Below are 24,430 nucleotides of genomic sequence, written 5' to 3' on the forward strand. Positions count from 1 at the left end.
TGCCGGCATGAGCTGGTGCTGGTTGGAGTTCATATCGCTCTAAAATAGTTGAAGAAAGGGACGAGGAAACGAGTATAATGTCGGAATGCCTGGACAATAAACTGTCCCCTCGATGACGACAAAAGAGTACAGATTGCGGCCTCCAGTCTTGTCAACAGTACCCTCCCCGAGTTCTCTACCGACACTCCAGTTTGGGAAAAAACTTTTTTTTTGTTCAACCGACCGAAATAACTTTGAACGATTAGAAAGACGATCCCGGTGCTAGAAAAGTTCCAATAGTATAATAATAGCGATAGTTTCCACGGTTCACAACAAGTTTTGCTTGTTTTTCTCCCCTTGTAGGTCGACGTCCCAACTCAACGTTGGTAACTGGGGAATTTGCTGGGACCGGACGCTCGGGCGGTGCTCATGAATATTCAACAGGGGAGGGCTTGGAGTTAGTTTATTCAAGTTAGACAAGGCTGCACCGGTGTACTGGTTGTATGACAGGGAATGGCGCTCCTTCACTTGTTGTATTTTGCCAAAAGAATATGCTTGAGTTTATTACGAATGTAGGCTTCAGTTCAATCTGTCTAAAAGGTTGTTAAAATTGTTTCGGGGAGGTTGCCCTCAGTTTCCAGGGCAGAACCCCTAGACCCCCCTATTCACTTGGTAATTGTAGGCTACTATGTTGTACACCCTAGTTGCCTATTGATTGAATATTACAGGGTATGGTATAATACAAAAGTCTAGATGTGAACAAACTCATGGTCTTATGTTATCTGATAATGATTTGATAAAAGAGAGTTATCCAACTTCCCAATCACTGCTCCACTGAAAAGCGTATCAACTATTTAAGATTATTGAAAAGTATAATGTGCCACTGATCTCTGCAGATATCAACTTTCACACTTACATCTTTCAAACAGAGCTGGTGGCAAGATGTTAGTTAACACACAAACAATTAACACGCGTGCAAACAATTCTAGATGTTGAGTTGGAAACAGAATAACAATTATAAAGGTCAGTTATCAATTATTTTGACAGAACGATGTAGAACTGACAGCATGAAGTCCATTCAATATATATGCTGTCAGTTCTATATGCTTAGCTTACCAGTGGGTAATAGGGATAAAATGGAGGAGAAACAATGGGCATGGCTAGGGAGTGGCATTGGGGAGAGCCTACACAGCAAGGGCACCATCAAAGTTTGAATGAATCAACTGAATGCCTTGAAGAAATACTGCTGAAAATCGGACAAATTGCCTCATCAGAGCTCTTCTCAGGAATTATTATTTTATTTGGGATATATAGTTTTGCTGGATAACTGACTGAGCAAGACATTCTTGTGCAGAATGTTCTGGTAAGAGAACATAATTATTCATTCATATTGTAAAACAGCAGCCAAAATCCTTCACACTTTTACCACGGTTGACTTCTGATTTGACACGCACGCACGCACGCACGCACGCACGCACGCACGCACGCACGCACGCACGCACACACACACACACACACACACACACACACACACACACACACACACACACACACACACACACACACACACACACACACACACACACACACACACACACACACACACACACACACACACACACACACACACTTTTGCTTTAAATAAATACGACTTAAAACTTTGACAAATGTGCAAAATATAGGAAATTAAGAAGGGGGCAAATATGTTTCACAGCACTATGCAAACAATTTTTTTAACCTGATTCTGATATCAACACGACTTAAACATAAATTAACAGACTTCTGCAATTCTAGACCTCCCTTGGCCAATCATCTGTTGCTTTCATGGCCATAAGACAACTTAAAGATATTCCAACAGAACTAATGAACTCATGTTCCATCTTTGTCTCTTCTAAGAAAACATTAGATACTCACACAGCAGACATGTGTAGGGAGGACAGAGATCAAATAAGTAACAAGCAGACTTCAATAAAAGGTATTAGTTTTTTTTTTTTAAATCTATATGCAACTTGGTTAGCTAGTATGCATAAAGCAAGTGTAATGTAACAATCATAACATCTTCCATTTAAGTCACAGCAGGTAGATTTATTCTTAGTTGTCTGGTTGCAAAATGGACAACTGGACATTCTCCTTCTGAATTGTCTGTTAGAATTCTTTTTTACTTCAATGACGGCAAATCTTTAGGCTCTGAGCATCCATACACACTCACACTACCACTAACATGACAGTTCTTATATTTTCACAATACAATGAAAGGGCCTGTTATTTGATGATGGGAGAACTACACCAAGCATTTGATTTTCTCCTTATCTCAAGGGGTCTTAATAATTTATTTATTAATATTATAGATTATGTGCATAAAAATACAATTGGTTAACATGGGCAATAAACACAGTTCAATAATAAATTCTAAGTGGCACAATGCAGATTACATAACATGAATCTTGATGAGCTGATTACAATATGTAAAAAACAAAGCGGCAATATATGTTTAATAACAATACACAAATTAATGCAGTATCAAAAGCAACAACGTTCTTGTTTCAAAATAGAGTTGTGTGCTATAAAGAACAGTGTGTTTCAGTCTAGCAATAGAAATGATCATAAGGTTGTAGAAAAAACAAAAAAAATCGAGGTATTCATTTAATGTTGCGCAGGATGCGGCGTGCATGGTTGTTTTTCATTGAAGCCAGTGCAGCTTCCAGCACTGCGATTAGGTGAAGGAGTGTTGAGGGGTTGGTCTGTAAACAGCACCTCCTGTTCTCACTGGTTCCCATTGTCAGGTTTAACAGCATCGTTACCACGGGAACAACCTGATGGCGCATGGAGCGGCTCCCCAGCTGATACAAGTAGTAGATATCATGGTGAATTCTTTTTTTCTAACAATTTATGCAAAGAATTTCCTGACCTTGAGGTTTTTGTGCTTTTACCTTTTATTTTGCAAGCATACAGATTGAGGCTGAGTTGCATTCATAGATGTTGTACCAACCTGTACATCCAGCCTCCATTCTAAGTTATGGTAAGAAGGCAGACTTGGCGCCAGCTGAGTGAGTGTGCTGCGGATCGTAGTCTGGTTCTCCACATAGAGCTGAAAACAGAGAATCGATTATGCTTTAGTGTTACATTGTTATATGGAATGAGAAAAACTGAAGAAAGCTAAGATATTGTTTTTATTTGTTCACATTCAAGCCACTTCCCCTTCAGGCGTTGATATTCAAGCCTGTTATTTAATCATTACAATCAAATATGAAACAAAAAGATGGATATTTTAGTATTTGTATGTAAGCCGCATGCATGCCACGAAAAAAAACGTCAATGTGCGAACCATCTGTCTACCCATCTTGACATCTGAGTTGATATACTCTTACTATTTGCAGCATTATCATTATTCAGCAGAAGTGACTTACAATGAATTCAGATATATCATTATTGAGCATATGGGGGTTAGGTTTTTTGGCTCAAGAATGCCTACGACAGCTAGGCTGTAGACATTCGGGATCTAATCCGCAACCTTTCGGCTGGCAGTCGATACCCTAGCTAGCCACTACACTATCCTAACCCCACATTATCTTGTCTTAATGTTGACATGACAACCGATGTCCGTGTCTGAGGTGGTATCTAACAGACATTCGAAAAGTATTGAACAATTTGAATGAACAAATAAATATTACAATATAATAAACATTATAAATTGTGTCATCTAGCCTAACTATTTTAATTATGTGCACTTTTGCTTAGTTATAGACTTAATAGCTCTAATAAAACGTTTTTATTTATCATAGGATGTCTAATGGGATGGAAGAGATTGTGTACAATATTCGACATGCCATGACAGAAAGGAAACTCACCTGTAAAAGGATTTCGTTTAGCTCTGTACTGAAACCCAAAACCATCACAGAGTCCTTGAAATCAATATCTGTAATCTGTGAGTGCATGGGTGCACACACACACACACACACACACACACACACACACACACACACACACACACACACACACACACACACACACACACACACACACACACACACACACGTTTGGTTAGAATTACTTACATCCACAAAAGATTAAATAAGTACCAATGTTTGAGTTAGACGCACCATAAGTTTAGAACTTTCAGTCAACAGAAACATTAGGCCTTCTACTCCATGCTGCACGGTTGTGATAGGAAAACCAAGCTTTCCTTAAAAAGAAAACACTCATGGTTGTTAACAACTGTAATATAATGCAATATTAGGTTAAAAATAAAATACATACTACTGTGATACTATTCAATGTGATCCATATTTGCTTTATTAATGTTTTCCATACACATTTAAAAAATCTACAGCAGCAAGCAAGCTTGTTGGGGGATCAATATTTGGTGTTATGTGAAGAGGCAGCGGACATTTATAAAAGGAAAACAAGTGTTAAGAGTCTTAAGGTTGGAGGATGGTTAAGCTTGTCAAATAAAACAAAATAAAAGGAAACAGGCTTTCCAAATATCATCTTTACTGTTCTGAATGAAGGTTAAGTTAAGTCATGCGTTTTGGTGGCAATCTTGGCATTAATCAAGTCACAGTTGAATATAGTTCAGTAATATAGTTTGCACAACTGCCTTTTGCGTCTTGTGGGGTCTGACAAATGAAATTTGTCCAGAGTAGTGGTTAAAAATAAAAGCAACTTACTTGCTGCTCCGTCGTAGACTTTTGAGTTTATTCCTCTCTTCAAAAACTCCACTGCTATCCGCCCGAACTCAAACACCACTACGGAGACAAATCTGAGATGAATCGTGATGCAAAACCAATACGAAATATGCACGAAAACTGATTGAGGGCTGTATACCGCTGTATACAATGAACTATCTTGTCCCGTTGATTAAGTATACTTTTTGGGAAAAAGCCCAAAATAATGACATTACGATCGACCAGAGTATTTCCCTGAGGTGGGCGTTGGATAAAACGTTACCTGCAGGATCCACCTGAGGCAGGAAAGCCAGATGTTCTTTATATTCCTCTGACAAAACTAGTAACATTTTCACTATTTATTGATTAAATGTTCTCTCTATGTGACTCAAATAGTCTTTATCAAACAGCCTACCAGACGGCAAAGGGAAATTACTTTTCCTAAAGATGATCAGTCACATGACAGCCACTGTGCAGCGTTTTTATGATCGGATAAAAACACACTGCAGCGTTTTCGTTCCGCAATCAACTTCTTCTACTATTCCAACAATGAACAGAAAATACTTCACATGTATTAGCGTGAATAAATACAGAATTAATATTCAGAACTGTGCAACTTTTTTTGTATGTTGTGCATATTTTTATTATTAGTCAGTTATTGTCATTATTTTGTTATTGCAAGTAGATATGCGGGGTTGGGCATATAATATAACTTAATAATTAGGTATTTTATTTGAAATGAACCTGCATCTATATGTCGTTGTTAGGAACTTATGAATCACTGTATGTGGAAGTAAATCGACTAATAAAGGTGGTTGAAAAAAAATAACTGCGTCGCGTTTTCAGAAACGTCATACAGCATGCGACAGAGATCTGAGTTTTCCACGTTGTGAAAGCATATTTCTGTTGTCGTGTAAAAATGGGAAAAGAAGAAGAGTTTGCTACATTAGGCAAAGTAAATGTTCTCAAGATAAATCATGCGGATGACCCAGTGATCAACTTCGAAAAATGGAAGAAAAAGTACCACAAGACGAAAATGCGAGTAAAGAAGGAGAGAAATCAAAGAAAGAAACCGGAGTGGCAAGTGGAGAGGGAACAGATAGAGAAACTTGTCGGCAAGTATGACCAGATAAACGCAAAGGACGCTATTAAGTTTTCAGATTTCCCAATTTCAAAGAAAACTCTCAGAGGTTTACTTGCGGGGCAGTATCGGCAACCCACTGAAATACAGAGGCAGACCATAGGGTTTGCTTTACAAGGGAAAGATGTTCTTGGGGCCGCAAAGACCGGGTCTGGTAAGACTTTGGCCTTTTTAATACCTGTGTTGGAGTCTTTATACCGACATCAGTGGACTGCCATGGATGGGCTGGGTGCGCTAATCATCTCTCCAACCAGAGAGCTCGCCTACCAGACATTTGAGGTGCTACGCAAGATTGGTAAAAACCACGAGTTCTCCGCAGGACTCATAATTGGAGGCAAGGATCTTAAAACTGAATCTGAAAGAATCCATCGAACGAATATTGTCATCTGCACCCCTGGGCGGCTGCTGCAACACATGGACGAGACAGCAACCTTCCACGTCTCTGACCTACATGTTCTTGTTCTGGATGAAGCTGATCGTATCCTTGACATGGGCTTTGCAGACACTCTTAACGCAATAATCGAGAATCTTCCTAAAACACGTCAGACACTGCTGTTCTCAGCCACGCAAACCAAATCTGTCAAAGACCTGGCTCGTCTCAGCCTAAAAGACCCAGAGTATGTGTGGGTGCACGAGAAGGCCATGTTCAGCACTCCTGCCACCCTGGAGCAAAGCTTTGTGGTGTGTGAGCTCCACCAGAAGGTAAACATGTTATTTTCCTTCATCCGGAGCCACCTGCAAAAGAAAGTCATCGTTTTCTTTGCATGCTGCAAGGAGGTGCAATATTTGTTCCGCGCGTTCTGTCGATTGCGTCCAGGCATGCCGATCCTGGCCCTTCATGGCAAGCAGCAGCAGATGAAGAGAATGGAGGTCTACAAAGACTTTGTTGGGAAGAAAAGTGCTGTACTATTTGCTACGGATATTGCTGCCAGGGGGCTAGATTTCCCTTCTGTCAACTGGGTGCTACAGTTTGACTGTCCAGAGGATGCCGACACCTATATCCATCGAGTTGGCCGTACCGCCAGGTATAAAGAGGGAGGCGAAGCTCTGTTGGTGCTCCTGCCGTCAGAAGAAGAGGGCATGATCACTCAGCTCCAGGACAAGAAGGTTCCAATCAACAAGATTCAAGTAAGTTCAGATAAAGTTGAATGTTCAAGGAAGGTACTCGGGACACATTCATCTCATGCATTGATTAGCAGGTCTGACTGGTAAGATACATGGCAGGTTAGGTTATATTCAGGCCAATAATTGTGTTCTCATTGGTTTATGCAGGTGAATCCAGAAAAACTTCAAAATGTCCAGCTGAAGTTGGAGGCCTTCCTCGCCCAGGAGATGGATCAAAAGGAGCGGGCACAGAGGTGTTTTGTCTCCTACCTACGCTCTGTATACCTCATGAAGAACAAGAATGTCTTTGATGTATTCCAGCTGAAAATGCACGAGTTCGCTCTTTCACTCGGCCTTGCAGTGGCTCCGAGGGTGCGATTTTTAAATAAGGCCCAAGTACAAAAAAAGCAACTGAAGGGCCAGGCGGAACATGAGCAGCCTGAAGATGCCGAACTCACACAATTCAAGGCAAAACTGAGAGGAGAGGTTTCTGGTAAAGAAAGGAAGACATCAGAAACAGAGGAGGATGAGAAGGATTCCAGCCCTGCAGTGTTTCTCGGTGCAGCCTGTAACGATGATGATGACGATGATCTCCGGGAGGTAGACTTGCTGACAGTCAAGAGGAGAGATGTCTTCAGTTTGTCTGAAGACCAATTGGATGATGATGAATACCTTGACCTTCCCAAGGGTAAAAAAGTGACAACATTGTCGGAGGCTAAGAAGATCCTAAAGAGAAAGTTCCAAGTCAACACCAAGATCACTTTCTCTGAGGAAGGGGACACGGTGCAGCAGTGGCCGCTTGTCCAGAAGTCTGCAGTGCAGGCTGCAAATGAAGAGCTGGAGGAGGAGTTCTCGGGTATCAATGTAGAAAAGGCTCGGGAGAGACTTCAGCGGGAGGACCAAGAGTTTGACAAGCAGGAATACAACCGCAAAATCAAAGAGAAAAAGAGGGAGAAACGGCTAAAGGCTAAGGATGCCAGGAGAGAGGCCAGCAAACGCGCAACGGATAAGTCTGACGAGGAGGAGGAGGAGGAGGAGGAAACGGTGGCGTATCTGGAACACAGGGGTGAGGAGTTTGACCCCAGTACACTGCCAGATCCAGATAAACCTCAGACAACCTGGGAGCTTAGCACCAACACATCTCTGATCGCTCGAGATATGAGTGGGGAAAGCAGCAGTGACGACAGCGACGTGTCCCCAGCAAGCAAAAGGAAGAGAACGCTGCATCACCAGCCTCTCGATACAGGGCTCTCCTTGGCTGAAGATGAGGAGCTGGTTCTGCGCTTACTTGGTAGCAGTTAATCTGATATTTTATGTTTGGAATTTGCAGTTATGTGCTCCCTCTTTCTCAATATATTGAATGATTATTTGGCATATGTGGAACAAGAAGCCGGCAAATAGTGTTTCTTGACTAAATAGTCTGCAATAGAATACTGTTTATAATTGTATAACCTCATTGATTTCATGCTTTAAAGAAATAATATGTATGCATCTTTTACTAAGGTGTTGACTAATAAAATGATTCGATAAAATACTTGTATTTGTACTTTTAATGTTTCTACTATAGCAAATACAGTTGAACAATATAACCATTAATATGTTAAAACTATTTATAATATTATGTTGTGCATTTCAACATGCCTTGCCACATGTAGTATTTTAAGCCTCACCGCAATGAGGACAGGGTTAGTGTGAAATTAGCGATGGATTTTTTTAGATGTTGACTGCCATACCATATCTAACATTTGACAATAACGGACTGAAACCTAGAAAATTAAACTAATTGCATCAACGTCCAACCAAGATCTAGTCGTAAATTGCCTCTAAAAACCTAAATACAAAGCCATTTCATATGTATTGTATAAGTTTAGTTGACTATGTGGAACAGGTGGCACAGAGGCAAGGAGTAGATGGACAAGAAGATGAGTTTGGTCAGAAAATGAACGGAGCAAAACGTCATAATAATACTAATACATCAGTCATTTCGTAATCATAACATACAATATAGACTCATCAATTTTTGTTATTAGCATATGAAAATATTTTTTTGTTGACTTAATTTACAATTTTTTCGGAGTACGGTAATGTACAATTGATGAGGCATAAAAGCAGTTTTAAATGTATTGCTATGCTTCTTCTTTGCCGTCACTGTAGAGTGGAACCGGAAGTCACCGTGCGTACAGGAAGTATTGTCATCGTTGCAGCGTCCAACCTGTCCGTGCAGAAACTTCTTTGGGTGCATTTTTCTACCTTGACGTTACGATGTTTTACTCATAACATTTTTAATTTGATGTACTTTTGAATTTATGACTTAATGTAAACATATCCACAGTGGAGTCAAGTAAACCGCCTGGTCGTCCTTTTAGTATAAATCGCTCCCTAATCAATATCAGATACTTCCAGGTCAAGTGCAGCTCAACGAAATAAACAAGCGTACAAAAGACTGCGACGCAAAAAGATTAAAACAAACAAAGTAAACGAAAACCAAAACAGAACAGAAGGCCCTGGTTCATCTGCAAGTTATGCTACACACGGGATGGCGGAAAGACAGGACAATGAGGTATCTTCATTACAAACTAGTAATTGTCTAAATACGAGTAACGTTTGTGCTACTGACAGCTACTCAACCCCTGGCACCGTCTGAATGTGTTTTTTTCATGAATTAAAATTGGTACAGACATTTGTCTATAAACGTTACGTTAGAACAGAGGAAGTTCTTGAACATGAAAAATAATTAAGCAATACCTTTCCTCAAATGAGTTACTAGTCAACACATTTAAACACTTTATTACTCGTGTAATTTACCATCTCTTTACGAAACTACAAATAACTTGCCTTAGACTTGCAGCTGATGGACCTCAACAACACCATCAAATGCTTAATAGCCATAATAACAACCGACTTAATGGCCCCTGAGTATTTAGGGACATTTTTGTGCTAGAGTTTACATTTTCTGGTCTTTTACGTGTTCAAAAACATTCATATGTTAAGGCTATCAGTAATGTATGCAATGTAAATTAAACATGTCTTTGAACTTTACTAAATTTGAAGATTGAAGAAGCAGACCAAATATACCTTCTGATGAAGGAGGAGTACCGAATATCCAGGAATGTCCGCCTTGCCTGGTTTCTTGGCAAACTAAACCAAGTCATCAGGCCGACCTCAAACTCTGAACTGGTGGGTTAGACCTGACAGTGTTTTATGATTTTGTTTTGTTTCCAAATGTGTTCCCTCTAATATTAAAGTAATTACTGAGTGTTGATTCATTGATCCACAGTCAGCTCTGTGAAAATGTTTGTAATATTCAGTTTGTGATCATTCCCCAAAAAACTAAGCTTTATTTTTCGATTGTGGAATGTTATTTATTTGGACCTGATAAAAAAATTGTGGTTCTCAAAGAGCCATGAAATAAGGTTAATCCTCCCTAAATTGACAAACATTTTATAAGCGGTTTCCACTATTAAGCCCTTGCAAAATAAACTGATATCTGCAGCAGTCTTAGAGTCCCACAACATGTCAATGTGATTGCGGATTCATTTAATCCATTTGCTGTATTGGATTTTGTTGCATTTACTTGTGGCTTTGAGGCTTTGTCTTTGTCTTGTTGCATGATCCAGTTTAATTCTGTCTTTAGCAGTGGAACGAATGTTCTCAATTTTCTTAAACATTTACATAGCTTGACAGTGCAATGTCGATTCCTGCATGTTACCTGGTGTTTTTTTTTCTCCTGATTTTAGTATCACAATACTTTAAACATCGCAATGCAATCTTGAACTACAATTTCATAACATTCAGCAGCAAGTTTTTCTATAATATAATAAACCTAGCTCATCAGGATGCATTGTTTACCTCTTTTTCTGTGTTGAGCTGTATTTCTGTATTCCATTTGCCGAATTGTAGGGCTTGGTGTTGATTCAGTTTGTGAACTGACATATGAAACTATAACAATCAGAGCTCATTTTAAATCTACAGGAAAGTGCAAATTATCTTACCAAACACTTGTTCGCATAAAGACCGACTTTTTATATATTTTTTATCAAATGCACAAACAATGCTCTTTCTTTCAATGTTAGATCTCCCCAACTACCGATTGCGAATATAAGTCCTCAACAGACAATATGCGCAAAGTCTGGACTTTTGTTTAGTTTTTCATAAAGTGTCAATCTTTTACTAACACTAGAACATCTTCTACAGCTACACTCAGAGAACGAGCTTGACCTGTTAAGTGTCTTGCCCAAAGGATGGCAGCCAGACCAGCCTCCAACAGCACGACCCTGTATGTTGATACCTTCCACCCGGGCCATGTTCCTGGCCCGCCGATACCGCTTTGTCATTGAACTGGACCTCAGCCCTTCAACTGGGATTGTGGTAAAAACTGGCTTAGCCAATATGGATTTTAAGCTTTGATTGCCATATTCTACTTTCAATTGTTTTTATATTTATACATAAATCATACCACCTGTCAAAAATAAGAACAACAAATAACGTTAACAAATTTAGTGAATTTGTTTGGAAATTATTTATTTGACTACTTTTTACTTTAGATTAATCTTTGATTTTTGCGGATTGAAAATAAACCTCTGCTTTGTTCTCTACAGGATGACAGTGCCGGAAAGCTGATATTTGATGAAGTCTTCAATGCCCTTTCAAAATGTCTCGCTGGTCTTGCTCGACCCTTCCGGGTTCCTGGCACCAGTCAAGTTTTCCAACCAAAGGTTTTCATCACTATCCTGGCTTATTCCTCAATCATTGGACTTAGTTCCCACCAGGTGAGTCCTTTTTATTCTTCTTTGTTTATGATTATTATGAATAATTGTAGATTTTGAGGCACAGCAGAAGGTAAAATACCTTGGTGTTTGTACGTTTTGGCTTGTATCACAGGATTTGAGACCAAGCACAAATATGCATTCACTTTCTTCTTCTTCTTTTAAACAACTGTTCCACTGCATCCTTTGTCATACAGGTACTGGTTCAATGTTGCCAGCTTGATTGCACAGATCTGACGCAGTTCCTGCAAAAGGTGTACCACCAGCTCAGAGCAGTGGAGAACAACATTGCAGAGTTTCTGCAGCAGCAGCATGAGCAGGTCAGATATTTAAATGCATTCCTTATTACACAATATAATGAACTATATTCCCATAACCACAGCAAATCAAGCTATTGATATTTGGTAGTTTTTCTAGAGGGTTAAATGTTTCCTTGCTTTGGTAAATCAGTGAGTAGGCGTGTCATGTTATACATAAGAACAATTTCATATAATGATGAATTCTTTTTGCGTTTTAGTGCCATTTTACTACATTAGGAGTGGACAAACTTTTCACATCTTACCATTATAAAGTGTTATATATTTTGTAAAGCAAGAATGCCATGTTTTTTCCTCCCAATAGTCTGAACGGCCTCTTTTGAGTTCATCACTTGATGGTTGCAAGTTGGACAGCCAGTTCCACCAGAAGCAGGGTATTACCATGGTACCGGCTGACATCGGACTGGTCAGTATGGTTCGCCAGGGGATTCTGGCCCTTCAGTTGCTGCCCCCCAACTCAAGTGCAGGTATGTTGGTCCATACTATGTGCAAGCATTCGTTTTTGGTTGCTAGGCTGTCAAACATGTATCAGACTGAGCTATGTTTGATTATCTCGTGGTTACAGCATGCTGGGAGGAAATTGAAGATATAATTCACTCCCAACCATTCTATCCTTGAATCTAAAGGAACAATCGCACAAATGATTGTGCTCATCTTTTGTTCAACATACATGATGACCTCCAATAATCATGGAGCCACCATCTACCTTTCAGGTATAATCATCATCACAGATGGAGTGACCAGCGTGCCTGATGTGGCAGTGTGCGAGACTCTTTTGAACCAGCTCCGCAGTGGAACCATTGCCTGTTCTTTTGTTCAGGTACAGAGAATATTGTCAGTGTGAGCTACAGAATGCCGATTAAAATGCTGAAAATCGTTAATAACTTTTTTCAAATTGTTGTATTTGGTTGCATGGGAGGATATGGCTTTGCTGGATGCTATGAACTAACAATGTGCTCTACACCTTGCATCAATAGGTAGGCGGCACATACTCCTACGACTGCAGCTTTGGTTATGTCCCAAATGTGGAACTTATGAAGTTTATATCCTTGGCTAGCTTCGGCTCCTACCTAGCCAGCTGTCCGGAAGTAGACGTTGATAGCTTGGAGATGAACTCCTATCACAAGGCCCTCCTCAGCTACTCCTTCCTAAAGACAACGGAGTCCATGTTCTCAGAGTACTTCTGTGGTAAGGCCTGTGAGGAGACAGTTTTAACCACTAAATAACTCTTACGCCTTATTGTGACTACTTATTGTGACGCTCATGATGTCTGAAGTAGAGAGAGAGAGAGAGAGAGAGAGAGAGAGAGAGAGAGAGAGAGAGAGAGAGAGAGAGAGAGAGAGAGAGAGAGAGAGAGAGAGAGAGAGAGAGAGAGAGAGAGAGAGAGAGAGAGAGAGAGAGAGAGAGAGAGAGAGAGTGAGAGTCTCTGCCGATGTCCGGACCACAGAGTCGCTCACCAGCTTCCTTAAAGACGCAAGACTCACTTGTTCAGAGGTCACTTAGACTCTGTATAGCCCACCTACCTATTGTATGTTGTACGTCCCGACACTTAATGTACACACTTATTGTATGTTGTACATCCTGGCACTTAAAATTAGTACTTGGATGTGTAACATCTTATCCTAGCTAATATTATTGTGTACGGGGAATGGATTAACCTAGCAATTGTTGGTGCTTTGTACTCGACTCTATGAACATCCTTACATCCGTTCCGACAGCGATATATTGTTTCTCCTTCATCTTCAAATGTAGTTATTGCAAGTCGCTTTGGATGAAAGCGTCTTCTAAATGCCCTGAATGTATATTTAAATGTAAATCTGTGCTAGTAGGACAGAGTTTCAGTTCATGAGGAACAAGGAGCGCCGCAGTCTGCAGAACTTCTAAACAATGGTGGCACCCAACGAGAGTGTAGCAATCCAAACCATTTGATATTAATAGACAGAATAACAAGGTGTCAAGCTGAACACAATTAGCACGGAAGACTGCTATTCATTGCCAAAACGCAAGCTTGAATATTTGGATGGTCTACTGTATGTGTTGCATACATCCCTAAATGTCCCTGAACCATGTATTTATTGGAATGCATCTCTTCCTTTCCGTAGTGAGCCAGCATAAGTTGTTCAATGAGCACCTGGTGTCCACCAGTGGGAACCCAGCCCTGGTGATGCGCAGAAAGAAGCACACGGAGAAGGAGGTGCACGCCCACCTCATTAGCGTGGTCTCTGTGAGACTCCGAGAGGGTTACACCATCAGGGAGATCAACCTAACCAAAGGTAAACATGCAATCAAATCATTCACATGACGTAACGGGCGCGCCCACCAATTGATGTGCATTACAGTCCATGCAGAATGTTAAGAGCTGCAACTGCTTTTGTGTGGGTGGGTGTACTAAACTTGCCGTCTCTCCAACTGCTTTAAAGTCCTTGGCTGAAGAGGAACTGGCTACTTTGATGAATTTGTCTGAACCTATTTTCAGAACCAACCTAACACTAAACATTAATGTGAATAACACATTGCAATTTTATACCATTCAGGGTTTTAAACATGTTCTCCTAATGCAATTGTTCTCAACTGGTCTAGCCTATGGACCGACATGTGTCATTACGTCAGGACCCAAAAATAAGCAATGTATTTAATAATATTGCTGTAATCAATATTATGATGTATGGTTGCCAGTATAGAGGGATTATCAGTCTACATCACTCTACGTCACTCCCCGCTCTACTCGCATGTCGTTGGCAGAAAGAGACGAGAGCGACAAGAGTCGCAATCATGTCTTGTTGTGCGGTTGGTTGCACAAACCCTTTTAATAAGACTGATTATCCCATTTATTCTATATCTTGCTTGCCAACATAAATCAATTCAAATACTTTATAATTAAGCATTTTCTTATTTGTATTGCATGCTTATTAAATACTCTGAGTTCATCTCCCTCAAAAAGTAGTCCCCTTTAATTACGGTCGATCAAACCTGTTTTTGACCCATCGAAGGGCATTATCCCGCTTATACCTTGGTCACTTGTCAAAGAAAATTAATTAAGATCATTCATTTGTATTTTCATGCAATTTACAATCCAAATATAAAGTTTTTCTCATAAATAGGATGGTCGTAGCTACGACTTGGCAACGGGAGGTAATCTAGTCCGCTGAGCTATGAGCCAGAGAGCTAACGTTATGGATTGTACATATTTATAATTCGAAATTCGTCCCAGCCTTTATACCACAGATACTAGAGGGTCTATAGCATATAACCGCGTTGTCTGAGTACAGTTTAATTCATTTTTCACAATTTACCAGCTCTCATTTTGAAGTATAATCACTGCGCCATCGTTTCAATGGAGATCGCGACGGTCTATACTTTCAACATAAGCTGTACACAGGGCCGTCGGACTGCGGGGACAAAGGGGACAGTTGTGGGGGGGCCCAAGGCAGAGGGGGGGCCCATGACCAACAACATTTTTTTTTTTTTTTTTTCTCCCCAGACATTTCAATAAGTCGCGAGGATAAGTATATATGTATGTATGTATGAGGGTGGGTTTTTGATTGAATTGGAATTAAAGGCTATCTCTCATCTGCATGGTCGTTGGACCCTGTAAAGATATCTACAAATTAAACCCTGCTCTTCACCGCAGAACCTAAGATGATTGCCTTGTGGGACTTTGTCATGTCTCACACAGATTCAAATAATCCTTACCGACCGAAATGTCTCCTGGCTAGAACAGGGACCCTGTTCAAACGAGGAAACACAATGTGCAAACACCAACCAAAGCAGTTCACATGCATACAGCCATCCTGCTCTATGTTCCACTGTTCTGTTTTTCATTGCGGTTTAATTTCTTTCGCTGGAAGGTGGCAGTCAGCTGGAGGTGAAGCTGGTGTTGCTATGGAAACACAACATGAGCATCGAGTACCTGGCGGCCGCTGCCTGGCCGCTGGATCCTGACCTGCGCAACACTAGGGTTGAGGTGATAATGGAGGGGAGCTACGACATCCTGCATGACATCAGCTGCACGCAGAAGAAGCCCATCACTAGCCCCTACCGCACTTCCGTCATCCGGCGCTTCTGGAACACTCTGCAGAGGTGAACCGTCTGAACCAGAGCATAGTGCCATAGTTTTATGGTTTATTTTTGTTTTATTTGTTAGCCCCATGGTGTACCCACCTAGCACTGCTGGTTTGTTTGGTGGCTAAGCTGGAGGGCCTGCTGGATCCTTGGATGGGAGACCAGGTGGTGCTGGTGTTGGTTGGCCATTAGAGGGTGCTCATCCCTCACCACTCGGCCTACGTAATCCCCCACGGCCCCAGCCCAATAGGGGCTCTGTCCTGTGGAAGAGCACCGTCTTTCGAAGGAGATGTTAAACCCTGTGATCACTGAAGATCCAATGGCCCTCATCAAGAGAGTAGGGGTAGTTACCCTGGCATCTAGGCCTGATTACCAATCCTGGGCCCTCTTTTATCAATAGTTAATCATTTTTTAATTTGAACAAATATGGGATTTAGCAATTCGTTTTTTGGCTTTAGTTGATTGATTTACTTGAGTTTACATTTATTTTATCAAGTATAATTGATAATTGCCAGATTATCAAGGGAAATTGACTATTAAATATGATACATACTTAAAATCGCAATTTCATGCGTAGGCCAGGATTTAGAGCTTTTTTAATACACAGTAAAAACTCCTTGTATGTATGACTACTAGTTTCAATTCTTGTTCATGTTCTGCTTTTCAAGTATAAACCAGACAGATCAAATGCTGGTGCACCTGCAGGCCTTCAACTCTCTCCCTGAGAATTACATGATCCCAGAAAGCACCAAGAATGGAGTCCCACTCTTCTACATACCTCCGGGGTCAACAACACCGGTAGGCTATCTTGCTGAACTAATCGCATGCATGATTCACACACATTGACATAAAGAAATGCATTTTATTTCAACGCAATATCCATAATATCACCATCAAATCTTTGACCTCTGGTTTAGAGAGAACCTATCTTTAATCTAAACCAGTTTAAGCTTCACAACCTTACCCTGACCCATTGTGAAAGTGCTCTATGAGTCTAAAAGATTACTTTGCAGACCTCTTGCCTGTACAAAATTAAAACAAAACCAACTAAAAATCCATCTAAAATTGGTAATGGTTTCTGTTCTCTCACAAGTTAGGCTGGATCCCATTTGCTAAATTGTGTTCATCCAGCTTGATAAAGTCTTACATTTTTCCAGGTTCTGTCCTTGCAGCACAGTGGATCCAAAGATTCGTCCCGTTCACTTTTTTCCTCCTACTGGAAGCCCATCCTTTCCATGGATGCCAACTTCTGGCAGAGGTGGCTGCACATGCACCGCATCAGTATCATCCTGGAGCATGACATGTAAGCTCTTTCAGAACCTTCTAGAACAGTGATTTAAACCTGCACTTTAAAGCATTTCTACTGTATCCATTTAGTCCATAAAAAATATGTGAACTAGATTGTTTCTCCAAAATAAAACAAACCCATCCATGAGTCAATCCATCCAGTGAATTGTCCTCTATAATTTCTTTGTTTAGTTTCTGGTAACTGTCTCCTCACGAGCTACAACTGTTACAACTGTTACAACTCAAGGCACTTGAGGCTGCTAATTAGAAAACATAGGCAACATAGCCAGGTATCAACATACCGGTAATATAGATAGCCTTGATGTGTATTTAATCGGGCATTCAATTATTTTTTGGAATATGCATATGTAGGAATTTTTTGTCCAGTTATTGCATTGACAACGTCTCCCTTGCAGGCCTCTACCGAAGCACGTTCATACCCCTGGAAACAATGGGCGCTTCAGTACCATTCAGTGTCGCATCTCCCACTCCGCTCTTACATCCCTTCTCAAAGACTGGACCAGCTTTGTCTTGGTTGAGGGCTACTCCTACATTAAGGTCATTTACAGGTGAGTCAGTGGCAGTAGCCGTACACAAGAGAAACGGCTGTAAACCTCAAAGCAGATGGCTAGCCTCTTGATTAGTGTGACTCAATTGTGTTTTGAACTAGTACTTGGGAGTCTGAATGGATCATAGAGAAGTAATTGAATGAAAATAAGCAATTATTTACAAGAAAATTCACCTTGAGATTACTTTGAACTAAATATGTTTGTTTGTGTGGGTGTGTCTGGTCCTCCCTAACATCATATTCATTTTTGTGATATCTGTAAAACAAACCAAAAAAAGATTTAAATGTTTATTTTCCAGTTCGCCTGAACACCCACCTTCCTCTTTCTACCTGGTGCGTCTGATCTCCAAGACCCCTTGCATGGTGCTGCGCCTGGGCTTCCCTATCGGCACTCTGGCCCACATCAGGAACAAGGTGACCCTTAATGATCCCATGGCATGCTACTTTATGAATGCTTTATATAGCTGTTAGCTTGCCCCTAATGCAGTACTTGAAGGCGTTCAGGAAATTCAGCCTTGGTGCATAAGGGTTAGTTACAGCCACTACAAGCCAGTCCCACAATAAGCTTTCCACAAACGTGACGTTTTTTAGGGGTTGGTCAAGGTGGAGGGTGTGGGTGTGGCCCTGAGCAGCTTGCGGGCACGGTGCCATGCGCTAGTGTTTACAGTGGATGCATCGCAATGGCGAGGCACACACAGCTTTTGGCCGTGTTTTGTAAATATTCTAGAACACTCCGGGTGCTCCGGCGGGAGTCCTGGAGCTCTATATCTAAATAATATCAGATATCTATATCCTATAATATATATTATCATGGCCAAAAGCTGTGCTCGCCTCCAGACAATATTATGCATCTCCAACGACTGCGTCGGGTTCTCCAACGTCTCTGGTTCTTCCACTTCCACATCAATCTGAAGTAGACAGAACCACGACATGGAGGAGAAAGGGATTGTTGACCACGATAGGCTCCCGCCGGAGCCCCGCTACCCGCTGCCGAGGCACCACCGCCTTGCGGTGGTGGTGACTTGTGATGGTGGTGCCTCGCGGCAGCGGGCAGCGGGGCTCCGGCGGGAGACTATCGCGGGCAACAATCCCTTTCTCCTCCATGTCGCGGTTCATGTACTTCAGGGAGTCAAAGCCAAAGTTCCTTTCACCCAATTTCTTCTCAACCATGGCTGAGATAACCACCACTACGAGTCTCGTTGTGGAAATACCATAGACGTCAGAGAACCTGACGTGTTATGCGGCATAATACCAACAGCAGAACGGTTATCCAAATAACAATGTTTACAAAGTGTACAACAACAAATGTACAACACTTGCGTTACAGTGTGTATATTCACACACACACACACACACACACACACACACACACACACACACACACACATGTGGCGCTCGAATGGTCGTAGCTCATCGTCTCATTGGCGGGCCAAATTCTCTGGGCGGGCAAGGCAGAGAAAGGGGAGGTAACTTGGCCCCTTATGACGACATACAGGGCCAAATTCGAAATCGGAGCGTCTGAGCTTTCATTCTTTAAAGGCAGAGCCGGATACCTAGTGCTCGTTTTACACCTAACGCCATTTCTAGCTACTGGGGGACCATAGGCAGGCTAGGCTAGGGGAACTCTTATTAATGTTAGAAAACCTCATAGAGTGAATTTTCATGCCATCGGACCTTTAACCTGAGCATATGCGCAATGATCCCTCAAATGCACCTCTTTCCCTATGCTAACAAGCTTTTGGTTAGATATTGTCGAACGTTGTCAAACCTCTTCAATATGATCACATTTTACCAGGAAATAACGATGACATGTGCTGTAGGTATTATTTCTGAATATCATGTGTTGAATGTTGCCTTTTGCTTCCTAGCGGTAGCCATGACCGCCTGTTGGTGAAGCCCATGTGAAAGCAACATACATGTAGTTCATCTAATGGCCTGAAGGTGTCTCACTATAGAGACTAATGTGTAGTTCATCTAGTGAGCTGTAGGTGTCTCACTGTAGAGACTAATGTGTAGTTCATCTAGTTTCCTGTAGGTATCTCACTGTAGAGACTAATGTGTAGTTCATCTAGTGGCCTGTATGTATCTCACTGTATAGACTAATGTGTAGTTCTTCTAGTGGCCTGTAGGTGTCTCTCTGGACTAAAGGCTTAGTTATGGTTCCACGTTAATGCAACGCAAGTTGGTTTACTGACCCATTACATCCGTGCAGCCCCTTCTTCCGTCCACCTCAAGGGCCTGATCTGCGCCTCCCAAAAATTGTAACTTTGCTTCGTGGCGCAAGGTTATAAGATCAATCACAGCAAGGGCTGTGATTGGTCTCTACGGACCAATCACAGCAAGGGAACCATAACTAAGCCTTAACGTGTATGGGGAAAGTGAGTTAATTCTGATAAAATAGATCAAATACATTCTTTCTTTCTTCGGTTAGAATCTCAGTGGTAATTTATCTCCATATTATTATTTTCGATACGTCCTGTTTTACCATTTCATTTCATTAATGGATAGGTATTAATTCAATATAATTCTTTATCTTAATAATTTAACTATAACTGTATTTCTGCATGGATATCATGCCGGCCTCTTTGTTTCCCATGACTAATCCACAGATTGTGGATGAGCTCCGGGACCAGATCCTTAAACTGCGCTTCCCTCATCGTGTTCAAAACATCAAGGAGGTTACTCCCAAGACTAAGAGGAAGCTACCTGGCCAGCCGTCGCCATCCAAGTCCCCCTCTCTCCCTGTCCCCAAGCTGGCCTTGTCAGACAGACCCTGCGTGGTGGTGCTCAACAAGCCCCTGGAGAGACTGCTGATAAGGTGCCTGCATGTGATGGTAGCATGGAGCAGTTGTACTCTTAGACCAAAGGCTGATAAAAAGCTGTTTCTAGAAAGAGCACTTTTAAATAAATTCAATATAATTTGTAACAGTAAATATATAAATATGTTAATTATTTGAATATGATCATGTTCTCTGGTGTTCTAATTTACATACATATCTAATCCAGGTGCAAAGGCCTTCCTTTCAGGGATCAATGGGTCTGTTGAGAATTGCAGATGATAGTCACAGGCATGTCTTAAAACCAAACCCAAAAAGGATTGGTCATTTTCAAGATAACTTATGACCAATGTTAAATTATCTATTTTTTCAGATCTACCTGTTCATAGAAGGCTGAAATGAAAAATGTGGAACTTTATATCGTTACACAGAGTAATTAATATAAAATGAACGCTCACTACCCCACAGGTATGACAAGCTACCGCTGGACTTCCAAGTGCCTTTCATGTTCAACATGGAGAACCCCGCTCACGTGCCTAACACCGGGACCCCGCTCAACGTGGCTGCCAGCCGCTCCGCCTCGTCCACGCTGGCCTCCCTTTCCCGCTACTTCTACCACCGGCGCTGGGTCTGGGCCATGCAGAGGAACCAGGGCCCCGTTGTGTCCATCCAGGCCATGGGTCACATCCTCTCCATTCTGTCTGAGTGAGTTCTCCCCTTTACTAGGATGACCGATGCAGCTTGAGCACATCACTGACAACGGTATGCGGTCTGTTATGTCTCCAGAATCAGGTTGTCAGAGGGGTTTCACTTTGCAGCCAGTGGAGAGGGCATTGTCAACATGGTTCTCGAGCTTCCAATGAAGGTAATTGAAATGAAGTATACTGACAAAGTTATGATCAATGCTTTTACCTATTTAGTTAATTGAAACGGGATGCATGTCGATCTGCTGTCTTGCGTTAGCCTATACATCCAGCAGTTAACTAGTCTACCACGTCTTACCTGCGTGGCACCTTACGCCTCGTTTCCACATACGTACATTCTCGTATGCGATCCAACCGTCTCCGACCGAAAGTCCATTCATTCCTATGTGATTCTCCGTAATGTCAGTTTTTCCTCCGAGACTCCTCCCCTCCGTAAAATTTCTGTCTGGTATGTCCGTAATATACGTTCAAAAATTAACTTTCGCCGTCGTTTTACGGAGATACCGTATGAAAGTTTTTATGTTTTTCACAAAACTTGTAGGCTAAGTACCTTGCAGGCCAAACTCCTCAGCGATCTCTTTCCAAGCCTGTTGGTTTTGTTTTTATCTCTGTATATGTCGATCCTCATGTTCCAAAGTACCGGTCTCCTATCCGCATATCCGGGGTCGGGTCGCGGGGGGAGCAGCTCATGCAGGGGGCCCCAGACTTCCCTTTCCCGGGCCACATTGACCAACTCTGACGGGGGGATCCCGAGGCGTTCCCAGGCCAGTGTTGAGATATAATCTCTCCAACTAGTCCTGGGTCTTCCCCGAGGTCTCCTCCCCACTGGACGTGCCTGAAACACCTCCCAAGGAAGGCGCCCAGTGGGCATCCTTACCAGATACCCGAACCACCTCAGCTGACTCCTTTCTAAGTAAAGGAGCAGCGGCTCTAATCCGAGTTAGGGAGACGCCAGCCACCCTTCTGAGAAAACTCATCTCGGCCGCTTGTACCCGCGATCTCGTCCTTTCGGTCATCACCCACCCCTCATGACCATAGGTGAGGATAGGAACGAAGATCGACCGGTAGATCGAGAGCTTTGCCTTGCGGCTCAGCTCTCTTTTCGTCACAACGGTGCGGTAAAGCGAACGCAATACCGCCCCCTCTGCTCCGATTCTCCGGCCAATCTCACGCTCTATAGTACCCTCACTCGCGAACAAGACCCCGAGGTACTTGAACTCCTTCATTTGGGCACTCATTTCCTACCTGGAGTAAGCAATCCGCTGATTTCTCCTAACATCTTTTGTCCGTAAATAAATTCATGCCCGTACGTAAAACACTAGCGACTCCTTCCGTAAATTTACGGAAGCACGGACACGAAAAACATACGTATGTGGAAACGAGGCGTTAGATACAGCTCTTCAATGGACTACTGTATACTTATTGTATTGTGGCACTGGTGTTATTTAGGGCCAAATCCCATTTCAACCTCCTCCCCCTCCCCCTTCTCCCTCCCCCTTGTTTTTGGGCCTTCATGTGAGGGGTAGGGCTGTCTCAATTCTCATTCGGGTTAAGGGCTAGGGCCAAGACAATGGGTTACGTAGCCCTTGAAATTAAGCTTCCGAAGGACCACACTTGAAAGTGAGGCCTTTGAGGAAAAGCCGGCCGGCAAATTTGGCAGCTGTCATGAATCCTTGCTAGTTGTTATCATCAGTGTTTGTAATCTCATCATCATCTCATTTTCGTCTGCTTATCCGGGGTCGGGTCGCGGGGGGAGCAGCTCAAGCAGGGGGCCCCAGACTTCCCTTTCCCGGGCCACATTGACCAACTCTGACGGGGGGATCCCGAGGCGTTCCCAGGCCAGTGTTGAGATATAATCTCTCCACCTAGTCCTGGGTCTTCCCCGAGGTCTCCTCCCCAGTGGACGTGCCTGAAACACCTCCCAAGGAAGGCGCCCAGTGGGCATCCTTACCAGATGCCCGAACCACCTCAGCTGACTCCTTTCTAAGTAAAGGAGCAGCGGCTCTAATCCGAGTTCCTCACGGATGGCTGAGCTTCTCACCCTATCCCTAAGGGAGACGCCAGCCACCCTTCTGAGAAAACTCATCTCGGCCGCTTGTACCTGCGATCTCGTCCTTTCGGTCATCACCCAGCCCTCATGACCATAGGTGAGGATAGGAACGAAGATCCACCGGTAGATCGAGAGCTTTGCCTTGCGGCTCAGCTCTCTTTTCGTTACAACGGTGCGGTAAAGCGAACGCAATACCGCCCCCGCTGCTCCGATTCTCCGGCCAATCTCACGCTCCATAGTACCCTCACTCGCGAACAAGACCCCGAGGTACTTGAACTCCTTCACTTGGGCTAAGGACTCATTTCCTACCCGGAGTAAGCAATCCATCGGTTTCCTGCTAAGAGTCATGGCCTCAGATTTAGCGGTGCTGATCCTCATCCCAGCCGCTTCACACTCGGCCGCCAGCCGATCCAGTGAGTGCTGAAGGTCACAGGCCGATGATCCAATGAGGACCACATCATCTGCAAAAAGCAGTGACGAGATCCTCAGACCACCGAACTGCAACCCCTCCCCACCACGACTACGCCTCGATATCCTGTCCATGTATATCACAAACAGGATTGGTGACAAGGCGCAGCCCTGGCGGAGACCAGCACCCACTGAGAACGAAACTGACTGGCTGCCGAGGACGTGAACACAGCTCTCGCTTTGGGAGTACGGGGATTGGATGGCCCTGAGGATAGACCCCCTTACCCCATACTCCCGCAGCACCTCCCACAGTTTCTCCCGGGGGACCCGGTCATACGCCTTCTCCAGATCCACAAAACACATGTAGACCGGATGGGCATACTCCCAGGCCCCCTCCAGGATCCTTGCAAGAGTGAAGAGCTGGTCCGTAGTTCCACGTCTGGGGCGAAAACCGCATTGTTCCTCTTCAATCTGAGGTTCGACGATCAGCCGAACCCTCCTTTCCAGCACCTTGGAGTAGACTTTACCAGGGAGGCTGAGAAGTGTGATACCTCGGTAATTGGTACACACTCTCTGGTCCCCCTTTTTGAACAGGGGAACCAC

The 24,430-nt window shown here is 42.8% G+C and overlaps 3 protein-coding genes across 8 annotated transcripts in view; 2 read left to right on the forward strand and 1 right to left on the reverse strand.

Annotated features, from left to right (window-relative positions):
• Positions 1-1,612: 1,612 nt before the first annotated feature.
• On the reverse strand, positions 1,613-5,129 carry commd2 (COMM domain containing 2). The gene is made up of 6 exons (XM_056604592.1): positions 4,927-5,129; positions 4,647-4,724; positions 4,080-4,162; positions 3,828-3,902; positions 2,969-3,067; positions 1,613-2,819 (listed from the first exon to the last, which is right to left on the reverse strand). Exons 1-6 carry the CDS (start codon positions 4,991-4,993, stop codon positions 2,619-2,621), a joined length of 603 nt encoding a protein of 200 aa, XP_056460567.1. The 5' UTR covers positions 4,994-5,129; the 3' UTR covers positions 1,613-2,618.
• Positions 5,130-5,486: 357 nt separating this feature from the next.
• On the forward strand, positions 5,487-8,470 carry ddx10 (DEAD (Asp-Glu-Ala-Asp) box polypeptide 10). Its single transcript, XM_056604544.1, has 2 exons — positions 5,487-6,912; positions 7,057-8,470. The coding sequence occupies exons 1-2, from the start codon at positions 5,563-5,565 to the stop codon at positions 8,188-8,190; spliced, it is 2,484 nt and encodes an 827-aa protein (XP_056460519.1). The 5' UTR covers positions 5,487-5,562; the 3' UTR covers positions 8,191-8,470.
• Positions 8,471-8,769: 299 nt separating this feature from the next.
• Positions 8,770-24,430, forward strand: part of szt2 (SZT2 subunit of KICSTOR complex) — a 69,273-nt gene continuing 53,612 nt past the window's right edge. For 5 of the 6 annotated variants that reach the window (XM_056604512.1, XM_056604513.1, XM_056604516.1 and 2 more), the window contains exons 1-17: positions 8,770-9,448; positions 9,940-10,065; positions 11,083-11,256; positions 11,487-11,657; positions 11,852-11,974; positions 12,276-12,438; positions 12,685-12,791; positions 12,949-13,159; positions 14,074-14,244; positions 15,820-16,051; positions 16,702-16,831; positions 17,191-17,336; positions 17,737-17,889; positions 18,188-18,302; positions 20,498-20,706; positions 21,134-21,370; positions 21,452-21,530. In XM_056604512.1, the coding sequence (XP_056460487.1) occupies positions 9,425-9,448; positions 9,940-10,065; positions 11,083-11,256; positions 11,487-11,657; positions 11,852-11,974; positions 12,276-12,438; positions 12,685-12,791; positions 12,949-13,159; positions 14,074-14,244; positions 15,820-16,051; positions 16,702-16,831; positions 17,191-17,336; positions 17,737-17,889; positions 18,188-18,302; positions 20,498-20,706; positions 21,134-21,370; positions 21,452-21,530 (2,571 nt within the window). In that variant the 5' untranslated portion in view covers positions 8,770-9,424. Of the gene's footprint in view, positions 9,449-9,939; positions 10,066-11,082; positions 11,257-11,486; positions 11,658-11,851; positions 11,975-12,275; positions 12,439-12,684; positions 12,792-12,948; positions 13,160-14,073; positions 14,245-15,819; positions 16,052-16,701; positions 16,832-17,190; positions 17,337-17,736; positions 17,890-18,187; positions 18,303-20,497; positions 20,707-21,133; positions 21,371-21,451; positions 21,531-24,430 lie in introns of those variants that run through there. The other variant, XM_056604517.1, reaches the window with a different exon arrangement.

This window comes from Gadus chalcogrammus, chromosome 12 (assembly GCF_026213295.1).
Source record: "Gadus chalcogrammus isolate NIFS_2021 chromosome 12, NIFS_Gcha_1.0, whole genome shotgun sequence".
Lineage (NCBI taxonomy): Eukaryota > Metazoa > Chordata > Actinopteri > Gadiformes > Gadidae > Gadus > Gadus chalcogrammus.

Bases quoted from the DNA above. Each gene is read 5' to 3' on its own strand.
- commd2 (XM_056604592.1), bottom strand. From the start codon at position 4,993: ATGTTACTAGTTTTGTCAGAGGAATATAAAGAACATCTGGCTTTCCTG. The intron at 4,163-4,646 runs GTAAGTTGCTTT...TTTCTTTTTAAG, and splicing joins AGTCTACGACGGAGCAGCAA to GAAAGCTTGGTTTTCCTATC. The intron at 3,903-4,079 runs GTGCGTCTAACT...ATGCACTCACAG, and splicing joins CTGAAAGTTCTAAACTTATG to ATTACAGATATTGATTTCAA.
- ddx10 (XM_056604544.1), top strand. From the start codon at position 5,563: ATGGGAAAAGAAGAAGAGTTTGCTACATTAGGCAAAGTAAATGTTCTC. The intron at 6,913-7,056 runs GTAAGTTCAGAT...TGGTTTATGCAG, and splicing joins TTCCAATCAACAAGATTCAA to GTGAATCCAGAAAAACTTCA.